The sequence below is a fragment of the Panthera leo genome, chromosome D4, assembly GCF_018350215.1.
Source record: "Panthera leo isolate Ple1 chromosome D4, P.leo_Ple1_pat1.1, whole genome shotgun sequence".
Lineage (NCBI taxonomy): Eukaryota > Metazoa > Chordata > Mammalia > Carnivora > Felidae > Panthera > Panthera leo.
In genome coordinates this window covers 74,135,680-74,149,662 of record NC_056691.1, presented here as the reverse complement: position 1 = coordinate 74,149,662, position 13,983 = coordinate 74,135,680, and the positions used below count along the sequence as shown (strand labels likewise).

The following is a 13,983-nucleotide window of genomic DNA, read 5'->3' as shown; positions in this document are numbered from 1 at the left end:
GCTCCACTCAAATATAGTATTTATTACTACAAGACATGTTTGTTGAGTGCCTGAGCGATGGTGTGAATGAAGGTGAGGCCTTACGGGGACTTTGCCCCAACCCTGACTTGGCTGTGCTCATGCCTTCCCCTCCCTGACAGGTGAACCTGTACTCGGACCCGCCCCAGCCCAGCCACAGCATCCACACAGGGACGGTGCCCCGGGGGACCAAGGTCTTGTCCTTCACCATCCCACAGCCCCAGTCTGTGGAGCGGTGGTCGGGCCCTGCCGAAGCCCCACAGGCCTCTGGGGCCTCCGGTGAGTCAGAGAGGAAATGTGACTGGAGGGCCTTCTGCCTGTGATTCTGCTCTGGGGGGGCTTGGTTGGCTTTAGGGTGGCACTGGCTTCAGGTCAGGGGAGGGAGGGAGGTGAGGCCCTTGTCTGGGACGTCTGACTTGAAGAGGTGGAATGGAGATGTGGAAACCATGTATCTTTCCTAGAGCCAGAGCAGTCGGGAGGGGCCCTAGCTCTGCATCTAGCAGCTGGGGGATCTTGGGCCCAGTGAGTAACAAAGAACACTGATGTCACTGTGGAGCCCATGTGGGGGCCCGGCTCTGTGCCAAGCCTTGCCGTGCAGGATCCCACCTAATCCCCACATCAACCCCGCTGACAGTTAGGGCAACCGAGGCACGGAGGGCCGAGGACTTGCTGAAGGCCACGCCGCTACAAGCAGAAGGGGGTGGGGTAGGGATTTGAACTCGAGTCCTTCTGAGTTAGAGCCTGAGCTACTGACTGGGAAACCAGAGGCCTGACTTGGCCCCAGCTGTGTGATCTGGGGCAGATCCAGACCTCGTTCTCTCCTGCACCTGGGCTACCCTGCCCAGCCCACTTCCTGGGGCCCATGTAAAGACAGTGTGATCTCGATATGACAGTTGTAGCTTGATGATGGAGGGTGAGGGTGTGGTTTTGAGGTTCAGCGTTGGTCCCTTGGCCCCAGCGTTCAGTGGTTGTGTGTTCCAGGGTGGCCACCAGCTCAAAGAGACCTGAGCCCCTCCTCGTCTGCCCCAGAGTGGCTTCCGGAGAACCCGGGCATCGCCCGGGACCAGCCGTCAGCAGAGCGGACCCAGGAGTTGGCTTCTCAGGCCAGCCTGTTCCTGGCCAAGGTGAGGGGAACGAGGGAGACATAACTCACCTGAGAAAGCAGTGTCTGCTTGAGTAAGAACCTCTCTGCAAGGCTCCTTGTCATTCCCTTGCTGGAGGTAACTCGGCCATCTCGAAAATGTGGGCCTCTCCCTCCTGGTTTAGAGGCCACGTGGTTTACAGCCTCCTCCTTGTCACTCAGTACTGGCTTTAACTCCCTTTTTTTGGCACTGTGTCCCATCAAACTCCCTCAAGTTGGGCTTGAAAGTGTCTCCTGGTTCACCCCTAGGGGAGACTCACCGCTCCTCCAGGATTCTGGAAGGATAAGAGAATCTCAACTCTACCTCTTCCGGTTTGGGATAAACCATCCCACTTTCTTAGTGCGTTTCATTACAGAAATAAATTCTCAGTCCCTTCTCAAAGGGCCTTTATGCTTTCACCAAACAGTCCAAATAACTGTGAATTGTTTGTAGCTCTATTTTTAACTGCACACTTGGCCTTATGCCAGATGTGCTTTAAAGCAGCTTAGAAAATACATGCATGACAACCACATTCTGAAAACAGAAGTGAGGAAAATGGGGCAAAGGGGAAGTAAGGGTAGAAAAAAATAGACTGAACTTAGTGTAAAGTGAATAAACAAAATGTCCTGTTGGACCCTGAACGCTTTACCAGGTTCATGTTTGGTTTTGAGCTTCCTAGTTGTCAGTGTGAAAAGGGAAATGCAGTAGTTACATATATTATCATGGCCATCAAACACATTCCTTCGGAGAAATACCAAGCATCCTCTTTTTTCCTTTTTTTTTGGTAACAGTTTTGTTGAGATATAATTCACATGTCATACAATTTACTCCTTTAAAGTTAATGCTTCAGTGGGTTTTACTATATTCACAGTCATGCAGCTATCACCACGATCAATCTTTTTCATCACCCAGTGAGAAGCTCCTATCCATTAAGCAGTTCCCCCATTCCACTTCCCCCCAGCCCCTGGAGGCTGCTCATTTACTTTCTGTCTCCTTGGGTGTGCCTTTTCTGGACATTTTCTATAAATAGATGTATATAATCTTCGTCCTTTTGTGTCTGGCTTCCTCAAGCTCATCCATCATAGTAACCTGAACGAGTCCTTTCTCCTGCTTTATCACCACCCTCCTCATTCCATACCTGGAGAGATGTTTCTTCGTGTCCTGTGTGTTGTAAAGCAAAGGCAAGGTCATCACACCGAGCAGGAGCTGGGGCACCAGCTGACCCCTGATCACCTAGGGCTGTGCTGTTTGATCCAGGAGCCACAGACCCATGTGGCTGGTCAGTACTTGACATGTGACCAGTCCAAACTGAGGTGTTCTGTGAGGGTAAAACGCACAGTGGGTTTCAAAGACTTCATGTGACAAAAGAATATAAAATATCTCAAGAATTGTTTACATGGATTCCATGTCAAAATGATATTTTAGGTTCATAAAATACATTATTAAAATGAATTCACCTGTTTCTTTTTTACATTTTTACATTTGACATAATTTTTTTAGAATTTTATTCTATGTTTTAGAACATTTTAAATTGCAGGGATGCCGGGGTGGCTCAGTCGGTTGAACGTCCGAATCTTGATCTTGGCTTGGGTCGTGATCCCAGGGTTGTGGGATCGAGCCCTGGGTTGGGGTCCGTGTGGAGCGTGGAGCCTGCTTAAGATTCTCTCACTCTCTAAGATAAAAAAATTTTTTTTAATTAAAAAAAAGAAAATCTTAAATTGCATATGTAGCTTGCATTATGTTTCTATTTTCTATGTTATATAAATTATGTATAATTTATATAAATTTCTATATTACATTTTGGCACTAATCTAGAGCTTTCCTAGAAATCCTAGAAAGCCCCAAACCATCCTTTGTCTTTTTTTCTTTGTTAAAAAAAGTTTTTTGTAAAGGTAATTAGCTGTACATGGTAATAACCTCACATAGCATAAAGGGCATATTCAGTGAAAAGTCTTTTTTCCCATACTTGCCCTTCTGTTTCATGCAAAAGGGTTCAACACACACACATGTGTTCTTAGAAATGGTCACACAAGTATGTATGCTATGCTGTACCTTGACTTTTTTAATATCCTGAAGTTGAGTGTTTATTTCTGGGAAGGCGATGAATTCACTCTGTTCAGAGTTCAGAAGGTCCATAGAGTAGAAATGCTTCCTCCCATCCCTGTCCCCACCACCACCCAGGTCTCTGCCCCAGAAGCAATTAATATTTCAGTTTCTTGCATCCTTCTAGAGGTAGTTTATAATATATAAGCAAATGTATTTATATTTTTCCTTTTTTCTCTCTCTCTCTCTATTTTATACAGATGGTAGCTTATTATAAAGACTGGGCTATACCTCAATTTGACACTGAAAAGTAGGTCTTAGTTTATACGTGAGCACACACACATACCCTTTCCTCTTCTTGATGGCTGCGTACTACTCCACAGATAGGCTTTTCGATCGTTTCTGTTGCCCCCGCAATTATGCTGCAGTAAACATCCTGTGTCATAGACCTTCATGCCCATGAGTGAGCGTGCTTTGCTATTGATAAATTCTGGGAGGCTCCACTTTGATTTTTCCAAAGGCAGCCGTGACCAGAGCCAGTGGTGGAGACAGTTTCTGGCATCCGCCTTTCCGTGCTTGGCAGAAAACCCACATCCTGAGGCGGGACCCAGTTTCTGGTGCCACAGCGCGAATGTGGCTAAGCATGGGGGCTGCAGGCCTCACCTTCCAGGGTCCGGATTAACTAGAGTGGGTTTCCTTCCCCTCCCGATGTCCAGGTGGAATCCTTCGCAGGGCTGATGCAGGCAGGACGGCTGACGCCCCAGGACCAACTCAAGGTACCGTCTACTTCAGGAGATGCCCTTGGAGCTTCCAGACACCTGCTCTGTCCCCCAAAGTGGAGTCTCTGAAGTCCCGTCCGCCGCAACACAGGCCAGAGAATCTCAGACACACCGTCTCCTTTCACAGCAGACAGCCCCGGCTTAGCTTGCCATGACAAGGATCAGTATATCACAGTATTACCACTGATTAAGCGGTGGTGGTGGTGTGCCAGAGGCACTGTGGCACGCCTTCGATGCACATGATTGCGTTTTATCATAGAACGCCAATAAGGTGGTTACAGTCATCGCCCGCATTTAACTGGAATGGAGCGGGGGAAGCCGAGACAGGCGACTTGAAGGCCACGCGGCTGGTAGGCAGCGGAGCCCAGACCCAGGTCTGTCTGATTCCCGAGTCCGCGGTGGTAATCCCTGGCCTGCACCGCCTCCCACCCATCTGGCTCCCTCTCAGCCACCAGAAGAGACTTGCCCTTTCAAAAATTTTCTTTTCTTGTAAAAGCGATTACCCAGTATCTGAAAACCAAGGGGGAAAGGGGAGGGGAGCCCTAATCTAACCATTATGGGCTTATTTCCTCTTGGATTTTGGTGTTTCTGGACAACTATAGTCGTATATAAAATCGAGATTTCTGCTGCATCAGCAGGACCCCGGGAAAGGAGCAGGTAGAGCTCTGAAAGCTGGGAGCGTGGGGTCAATGAAGGGGCTGTGAGCGGGGCCGTGGGCAGCGTCAGGGGATGCGACAAGGAACAGGGCAGCCTGGGGACCGGCAGCTGCCCACAGCTCTTCCCTGCCAGGTCTCTCTCCTCCCGCCCTTTGACCTCTTACAGATGCCTCCCACTAGGCAAGACCCCCCTGGGAAGCCAGCAGATGTGGAGCCCCGCTGATGCTGGAGGCACAGAGCAGGGTGGGGAGGGGAGCTGAAGAGGGGTGGAGAGGGGCAAATACAACACACCTGGTTTGTACAAAATGCTATATTTTTACTACGTCATTACTGTGTTACTAATTACTATGTTATCATATAGGCATCATCCATTTTCCAATTGCAAAATATGTGATGTGTGTTGTATTATCTCACTGAGTGCATGAGCAAGGACCTTGAAAAACGGAACGCTTCTTTTTCTTCCCCTCTGTCGTACTTCCCCCACATCTAGGAGGTCAAGAGCTGTTGGAAGATCAAGCCTGCCCGGGGACTAGATTCTAGGTTGTCCTTGAACTCAGTCTGCTGTCAGCATAGAATGAATGGGATGGGGATGATCACAAGCCAGGGGAAATGACCCTTCTTCCTGAGTTTTAACCATCTGTTAGCTGTCACCACCTTTGCTGTGGACGCTTAACATCACTGTTAGGCCCACGAGCTCTGGAGCTGGAGGACCCGGGTTCAAATCCTGCCTACAACTTGCTCCCTCACTGTGTGACCTTCACCAACTTAAATAACCTTCTGTGGCTCAGTTTCTCCTCTTTAAATGAAGGTGATAAACTACCCCTGTCCTTAGGACTATGTTGGAAATTCAGTGACTAATGCCAACTGCTTTAGCGTAGAACCTCAGTGCTCAGTAAATTTTAGCTGTTGTTAGCAACAGTGTGATAGTGATGGTCATCTATCATGACAGTCCATAAGCACCTGGGAAAAGAGTGACTACTGTTCCCAGATCCACAGTTTGGAAAATAAGAATGAGGATCCGTGGTCGCTCAAGTACTGGGCCCACAGGGGGACGTAGTGATGGCGTATTTGGCCTGCAACCATCATGGAACATTGGGGTACGTGTAGGTCTATCCAGGAAACACTAGTGCTCTCTGGAGCCGGTGCCAAGGCTCTAAGCCGTGCCTCGGCCTTGCCAGTCTGATGGCAGAGAGCTAGACGGGGGCAGGCAGGTTTTAGGGAGTCCTCACCCCAGCCTTCTAGGGACTTAGGGGCCCAGAGGATGGGTCTCCTGCCCCACCCCACCGTGAGCTACCTCATCCACTGTATCTGCAAGGACAGAGCCCACGGGGGCTGCACACTCAGGTCCTCCTGGCCTGGTCTGGTTTCAGGGCTTCCAGCGGCTAAAGGCCGCCCACGCGGCCCTGGAGGAGGAGTACCTGAAGGCCTGCAGGGAGCAACAGCCGGCCCAGCAGCTGGCCGGCCCCCAGGGGACGCCCGGCAAATTTGATCCTGGCAGGTACGTGCTGGGGAGGGAGGCCTCTGGTTCCCTCAGTCACCGGGAGGGGCACACTTTGTCCTCATAATTCATGTGCTACAGGAACAGGGAGAAATCCTACCCCAATTAGCAGCATATCCAGATGCGGGTACACCTGAAGGCTGAAGTGTGTGTCCTTTTGGACTCATTGCCATGAGACGTGACCTTGGAGATGAGACCTCAAACTGCTCATCAGAGAGCAGAGAAGTGAGGCCAGAGGGGAAGGCATTTACTCCAGGCCCCACAGCCTGTTGGTCGCAGAGGGGGGCTCAGGCAAAGGCCACCTGTTCCCAGTGGAGTCCCCTTTCACCTTGTTTTTCCGAGTTCTCCACGTAATCCAAACCGGGACATTAACTGGACCGTCCATGGGCATTCTCTGGAAGTTCCGCTCAGAAGCACGGCCTCCCAGACCTGCCTGCTGTGGCTGCTGTAACAGGTGCAGGTGCTGATGTCTCCCCAGAGTGCTAGAGGAGGAGATATTCCAGCTGGGTATCCGCCTGGAAGAGCTGAAGGACCGCATGGACCACACCCAGCCTGAGCCTGAGCGAGCCGGGTCAGACTCCACTCCAGACAGCCCCCCAGCCACGCCTTCTCCACGCCAGCCAGTGCACCTGCCTTCTCCTTCGGGACAAGCCCCCACACCCGCCACCCAGACCCTCTGCCCTCAGGTACCTCTTTGCCCAGCCATACCGGACCTTTCCTTCCTTCTCTTCTTCATTAATCGACTTCTTCACTACATACTTGTGAAGTAGGCACCATATGCCAGCACCCGAGACACGTGGTGGGAATTCAGTGGGAAACCGACCAACAAAAATAGGTGGGGGGTGCCTGGGTGGCTCAGCTGGTTAAGCATCCGACTCTGGATTTTGGCTCAGGTCATGATCTCATGGTTCGTGAAATCGGGCCCCATGTTGGGTTCATGAGATCAAGCCCTATGTCGGGCTCTGCACTGACAGTGTGGAACCTGCTTGGAATTCTCTCTCTCTCTCTCTCTCTCTCTCTCTCCAAATAAATAAATAAACTTAAAAAAAAGTAGGTGGTTTTAATACTCATGGAGTTGCTTGTCTTGTTGAACTAATTCTATTTTGCTCAGGGGTCTGAAGGAGAATTACGGGGCTCTAGGAGAGTAACAGGGCAACATGACTGAGTTTAGAGGCCCCGAGAAACTTTCCTTGAGTAAGAAAAGTTTTAATGAGATCTGAGGATGAGTGGGAATTACTACACGCAGAAGAGCAGAAGCCATGCACCAGGGGAAACAGCCGGTGCAAAGGCCCTGTGGTTAGAGTATGGAAGGTGAGGGGGCAATTGTCAGAGCTGTGGCTGGAGAGGAAGGCGGGGGCTCCATGATGTAGGGGCTTGTGGGTCACATCAAGGGTTTGGCCTTAAACTCTTCTGGGTTTTCAGCAGGGGGTATTAAAAGAGGATCGGCAGGTAGGTGGGAGAAGGGAAGGGCAGATAGAGAGATGTGCGTGGACCTGAGACAGGTGTAGAAGGCACATTTGCCTGGCCTTGCAGTGGTGGTGAGAGGAAGGGGAATGGGGGTGGCCTCCAGCATCCTGCTTGTAGCACTAGATGGAGTTGGGGACTGTGCACAGGTCAGGAGACCCTAGACAAGGGCCTTGCACAGAAAGGACTTTGTAGAAGTCTCTCTAGCCCAAATCACAGCCCCAAGAGAGACGATCACGGTTTGCTTTGCATAATTGAGCAGAGTGAGTGGATAGCGGTCACATAGCGGCCACACAGGTGACAGTAGTGGGGTCTTCTGTGCCTTGCTCCCTGTGCTGCGAAGGCATGTCTATTAGGGCCTGGAGCAGGAGAAAGGACCAGCATGGTAGGTGAGGCGGGGGCCGACGGAGGGCTGGGCGCTGGTAAGATAGCCATGACGACGGAGGTCTTGGTGGCCCAGTGATGTAGGGGAAACTCTCACACTGTGGAAAGCCCCCCCAGGTGCTACCTCACGCGCTCACGGGTGCAAACCCAAGTGCGTCATCATGAGGGGCTCCCGTGCTCCCACAATGAAGGTGTTTTGGGGGCTGGGTGTCCATACCCAGCAGGAGCAGGTCAGGAGAGGTGCCTCTGGCAGGAAATCTGGCTTCAAGTCTCTGCTCTGCCCCTCGCTTCTGTTGTAAGTCTGGGCAAGTCATCTGAGCCTTGGTTTCCTGTCTGTAAAATGGGTTGTAAAAGCCGTAGGTACTGGAGGGACTATTGTGCAGTCGTGCCTGGTCAGTGTCTGGCATGTGGCAGGTGTTCCGTTCATGGCAGCCAGTATCGAAGGTCGCGCGATCCAGTCCCTGCGTTCTGCACGCGCAGGAAAGGATGATAGAGTCAGCGAGTCTATCCTGTTAAGTCTTCAGTGCCCCGCATGAGCCTGGTGAAAGGTAGGCCCCTAGGAAGTGGTGTTTGGCTACCTGCTGAATCTCTGCCCCTCCGCCTTTCTGGCCCAGCCTCACGCCGCCAGCATCGGCCCCTGCCCATCGCATATGAACGTGGAGCTGAGCACCGCCAGCAGTGAGACGGAGGACGGGCCGCTGGGCCTCCCGGCCCCACCCAGGCATAAGGAGCTGCCGGTGGAGCAGGATTTCCACGGCCTCCTGGAGCGGTGAGTAGCAGGGGTGAGGCCGGGGTGTCCGGCCCAGTGACTGGATCTTGGCTGGCCCTGCCGGGCAGAGTCATGCTCCTCTGTGTTCCTCAGGTACCTCAGCGTGAAGACCGTCCCAGAAGCCATGAAGCCGGAGGAGGGCGAGGACGAGGATGAGGACAAGGACGGGCAAGGGCATTCGGTAGAAGTTGACGGACCAGCTCCACCTCCAAGAAAATCAGAGGCCACCGGGATGCCCGTAAGGCAGCTCCCAGCACCGGCTGAAAGAAGTCACAGGACCCCCCTCAAGTATGTCACTGAGCCTCCCCTACCTGTCCCCAGACAAGCTCTGAAACCACAGGGGTGGTGATTATCCTACTGAGCTCGACGGCTCGTTACAGCTTAGAAGTGGCTTTCCTGGCCTGTGACCTACGTCTCTCCCCAGTGTGGACTATACACTGTGGATAGCACCGGAAGGGATCTGGGGTGGGGCGGGACATGGTTTTTGGCAGGCCAGATGCAGCGTGAGATAACGTCACTGTCCTCTTCAGCCTCAGACCTTCCAAGTCCCTCCAGGAGAAAGTTCCCGTGCCATTATGTCTTCACTGCCTCTCCTGATTGTCCTTTAAAAAGAACAAGCGAGCAGACCTCAGGCCCAGAGCCTTTAGCAGACAAGAGGATCTGCCTAGAATGTAACAATAATGTGTTCTTGGGTCTTGTGTCTATTTCCAAAGTTAGTTTCTATTTGTAACACAGAATACTGACTGCTCTTCCATTTATAATGATGACATGAGCCTTTTGAGTAGATTGAAGTTAATGAAATGGCTGAAATGGGGAAGATAGTGTGCAGATTCCTGACGCCTGGGAAATGATAGCTCGTTTGTTTCCGCACTATTTCTGCTGTAGTGCATTGGGTAGGTTTTGTGGGCCCTCCCCATTTTATATAGGAGAAAAGTGAAGTTCAGAGAGGGGAGGAATCTTGCCCGAGGCCACACAGCTCAACGGTGACAAAACACAGGGTGGGCAGCCAGGGGTGTCTGACCCCAGAGCTTGCGCCCAGACTGCTTGGCTCCCAGGACAGGGCTGCCCAGCCCATGGCAGGGCTCAGACGTGCTTTGCCCCTCCCCGCTGCCAGGGAGACTGTGGAGCAGATGGTGTCTGTAAAGCCAGCAGGCTTCCATGCATCCGTGGCCAGAGATGGCTACCTCCAGGACCTGGACAAAGTCGAGGCAGCTCCTCCTCCGGGCCCCAGCAGGCCACCTCACCCTCGGGGCACCAAGCCTTTGGCATCCCACCAGAGCAGTCTGACCAGCTTAGAGGGAAGCGGCCTCTCTGAGCACCTTCCACAGAAGTCTCTGCGCCAAGCTGGTGGGCCCCACTTAGAGGTAAGCATCTGTGCATGGAGCGTGGATCTCCTGGGGATTTCTGCCCCCGGGCCTTTGCTCACACCCTTCCAGAATGCCTGCTGTTCCTAATCTCTCCCAGGCACAATTCTGCCCCAACTTTCAGGGCTTATGCCCGGTGCTGCCTCTCTGCTGTAGCTCCCCGTACCCCTGCCCCCCTGCCAGGACCTCTTGTCCTCTGAAAGCTTATGGCCCATTGTCTGTATTTCTTTGAGCCTGCTTAGCACAGATGGGGGGATAGTCCTTGATTCCATGGCCTGTTTGTGACATTAGAGTAGCAATTTTTAAACTATTGCAGGAGTCACAGATCACTATGGAAATGTGACTTATGCAATGGAGCCTCCCCTAGAATAATGCATATATATGCATGTGGACACACACACACACACACACACACACACACACCTGTAGTCCTGATGAGCCTGTAGTAAGCAATCTGCACTAGACCACGAACTCATTGAGGGCAGGCACCTGGGTCGCCTGTTTGTGTTCTTTGCACCTTTCATTAGACCCAGTGTTGAGGAGGTGTGCACATTTGATGAATTTTATTTTCCCGATTCGTTGGGCCCGGGCTTTTCTGCCGTCAGACAGGACCATGGCATTCCAGGCCCAAGCTGGAAGACATGTGGTAAATGTGAATCCCATCCCCACAGTGAGATGGCTTTCTCCCTCTCCTCCCCTCCTTCCTCAGCTCCGGAAATCTGCTACAGTGTCTCTCCCCAGGGCCTCCCCAACTCCTCAGGGAAGCAGGACTTGTTCAGGGTCCTCCCGGGACATGGAGAGTCCCTGCTGTTGGCCTGGTGCTGGTCCCGAGTGCCTGAGGACTCTCACACCGCAGGCCTGGCCGCCAGGAGCTGGGCCAGCCTCCAGGCCTGTGAGCTTCTGGAATGTGAGGTCCAGGCCAGGATCGGGAAGACCTTCCCAGTGTGCCTTAGGCACACTCCTCAGACTTAAAGGGACACTGCCTCTTTCAGGAGTCCTGGATGGCATCCCCGGAGACAGACAGTGGTTTCGTGGGCTCAGAAACCAGTAGAGTGTCGCCCCTCACCCAAACGCCAGAGCACCGGTTCTCCCACATCAGGTACTCCGGGACCCCGCCTTCCCCATCGGCTTTGTGTGCAGAGGGGTAACCTGGGAATAAGTGCCGTGAGCCTAGAACAGGGGCTGATGACCTGGGCATTCTCAGAGCCCTCACCTCATCCCCCACTCAACCAACCAGCGACAGACTGGGGAATAAGTATCTGTTAAGCAAACGAATGACTGAATGGTAAATGAAGATCTACGGAGTGGGTAGCGGGAGGGGAGCAGAAGACAAGGGTAAAGGGCAATCAGGGCGACTCCCTGAGAAGAGACTGGGCTAGAACCCCAAAGCAGGGGTGGAGGAGGGCACTCGGTGAGGGGTGGAGCGATGAGCCACCATATAGAGCAACAGCCTCCAAAGCTGGGGGTAGTCCCCCCCCCCCCGCCACCTCCAGGAGGCCTGCCTTGCTCCCTGTGGCTACATGGGAAAAAAGGATTAGAAATTCCGTTTCTCTGTATATTTTCTAAAAATTAAATTGAGCTTTATAATTTCGCCCCTGCGGGTAGGCAGGTGGACGGCTCGATACACAAATGCACGTGTAACAGGGGCACATCCTCAGAAACACCGTACTGCCCCGGGTGCCAAGTCCCAGAGGTCAGGAGCTCATTGGCTTAGAACGTGGAGGGGCTCGGAGGCCAGGGCGATCTCAACATGTCTCTCCCGCCACGGTCCCTCAGCACTGCAGGAACATTGGCCCAGCCCTTCACTGCATCTGAGCCCCGGGACGCAGTTTCCCATCCCCAGACCAGGGGTCCTCCAGTCCCCAGAAGATCCGTGGAGCCCAGCACACCCAGGAGCCGAGCCCAGAGGCGACCCTCCGGCCGGGACAGTCCTCTGCGGCAGAGGGCACCCAGTTTCCGCCGAGAGCGGGCACTGGTGGCCGAGATGGGTGAGTGGGTGTATCTCTGTTGGCCAGAACCTGGGAGTAGCTGGATGGCACCTATTGAAAAATCAAAGCAACGAAAACCTTGTGTTACATTACCTTTTTTTTTTTTTCGTTTATTTATTTTTGAGACAGAGAGAGACAGAGCATGAATAGGGGAGGGTCAGAGAGAGAGGGAGACACAGAATCCGAAACAGGCTCCAGGCTCTGAGCTGTCAGCACAGAGCCCAACGTGGGGCTCGAACTCACGGACCGTGAGGTCATGACCTGAGCTGAAGTCGGACGCTTAACCGCCTGAGCCACCCAGGCGCCCCTACATTACGTTTTAGGATACAAAATATCATGCGGGTTCACTGTGGGAAAATTTGCAACTACAGATAGGGTAGACAGAAGGGAAGAGAGAAAAAAATATGCCCCGAACCATCACTGCTACATTTTGGCGTCAAACCTGTGAATTGTTTTCTATACCAATGTGTACATGTTTATTCAGATGCACTTAAAGCAAACATGGGATCATATTATATGTGAGCGCTTCATAACTCTTTTTCCCCCCCCAAGCGCTGTCATGAACACTTCCCACGTCTATGCATTCTGTGATTTCACTTTTTTACCTTTAAAAAATGCATGTGAACTTTTTAGTGAAATAAACATACAGGAAAGAACGTAAATTGATGGATTTCCCACAAAATGAACACAGACCAAGAAACTCAGCACAATCAGGACCTCAGACGCTCTCCTAAGCTCCTTCCAGTCATTCCCACCCTCTCAAAGTGACCCCTGCACTGGCTTCTACACCTCAGACTGGCTTTGCCTCTTTCCAAGGCTTATCATTTAAAACTTGGAAAGTTAAACCTTAATTAAAAGTTCAGTTAGTTATGGATTCACATGTTGTAGTGATATATAATCCAGGGAGATCCTATGTACCCTTCAGCCAGTTTCCCCCAATGAGAACATCCTGCAAAGCCATGGTGCAGATTAATGGCATGTCGCCCCTTAATGGACACCTCACGTCCGCTGCCTTCTGAACTCCTGATGGTCTCTCACGTGGCCGCCGTCGCCCTGATTTTGTCATTCCAAGAACATTCTATAAATGGGATCATATGTATGCACTTGGAATTGGCTTCTTCACTCCCTATATCTCTGGCAGTTCATCTGGGTTGTTCCCTATATTGACAGTCTGTTCCTTTCTGTATTATTGAGTAGGGTTCCGAGGGCACCTTGGTTTTTTTTTTTTTTAATTTTTTTTTTAACGTTTATTTATTTTTGAGACAGAGAGAGACAGAGCATGAACAGGGGAGGGGCAGAGAAAGAGGGAGACACAGAATCTGAAACGGGTTCCAGGCTGCTCTGAGCTGTCAGCACAGAGCCCGACGCGGGGCTCGAACTCACGGACTGTGAGATCATGACCTGGGCCGAAGTCGGCCACTTAACCGACTGAGCCACCCAGGCGCCCCTCGGGGGCACCTTGCTTTTAACGTGTGGGCCAGGTCAGTGGTTTTTAACCCGTGGCCACCCATCCCTTTGAAAGGCTAAAGTTTTGAACACTCTCCCCAGAAAAATGCACAGAGGCAAAGCCGTGACGATAATCTTAGTGGGAGGTGGGGGGCTCTGGAGCCAGTCCCAGAACGTGGTGATGCGCGGCCGAGGCTGGGCGGGGTGGGGGGGGTGGTGTCCATGTGAAGGAGCAATGAGCTCTTCACGGGGGAGGTGCCTGCAGACTCCGACGCGGTGCTGAAATGGTGGATGGGGGGCGGTGGGGGGGGAATCTAGGTAGGAACAACTCTGCAGGCCCAGCTTTGCACGGCCAAGCTCCCAGCAAGAACCACATCTTCTGGCTCTGAGGTCAGTGGGCCAGTGACCTCTTTGAGAACTTCAATTATGACCTCAGCCGGCACTGCCTTTCTG

The 13,983-nt window shown here is 52.2% G+C and overlaps 1 protein-coding gene across 4 annotated transcripts in view; it reads left to right on the top strand.

Moving 5' to 3' along the window:
* Positions 1-13,983, top strand: part of AKNA (AT-hook transcription factor) — a 55,042-nt gene that overhangs the window by 27,601 nt on the left and 13,458 nt on the right. For all 4 annotated transcript variants that reach the window (XM_042913978.1, XM_042913976.1, XM_042913977.1 and 1 more), the window contains 10 exons: positions 141-297; positions 1,000-1,142; positions 3,899-3,958; positions 5,988-6,115; positions 6,594-6,801; positions 8,578-8,732; positions 8,826-9,020; positions 9,847-10,096; positions 11,089-11,195; positions 11,873-12,084. In XM_042913978.1, coding sequence (XP_042769912.1) covers positions 141-297; positions 1,000-1,142; positions 3,899-3,958; positions 5,988-6,115; positions 6,594-6,801; positions 8,578-8,732; positions 8,826-9,020; positions 9,847-10,096; positions 11,089-11,195; positions 11,873-12,084 — 1,615 coding nt within the window. The remainder of the gene's footprint in view (positions 1-140; positions 298-999; positions 1,143-3,898; positions 3,959-5,987; positions 6,116-6,593; positions 6,802-8,577; positions 8,733-8,825; positions 9,021-9,846; positions 10,097-11,088; positions 11,196-11,872; positions 12,085-13,983) is intronic.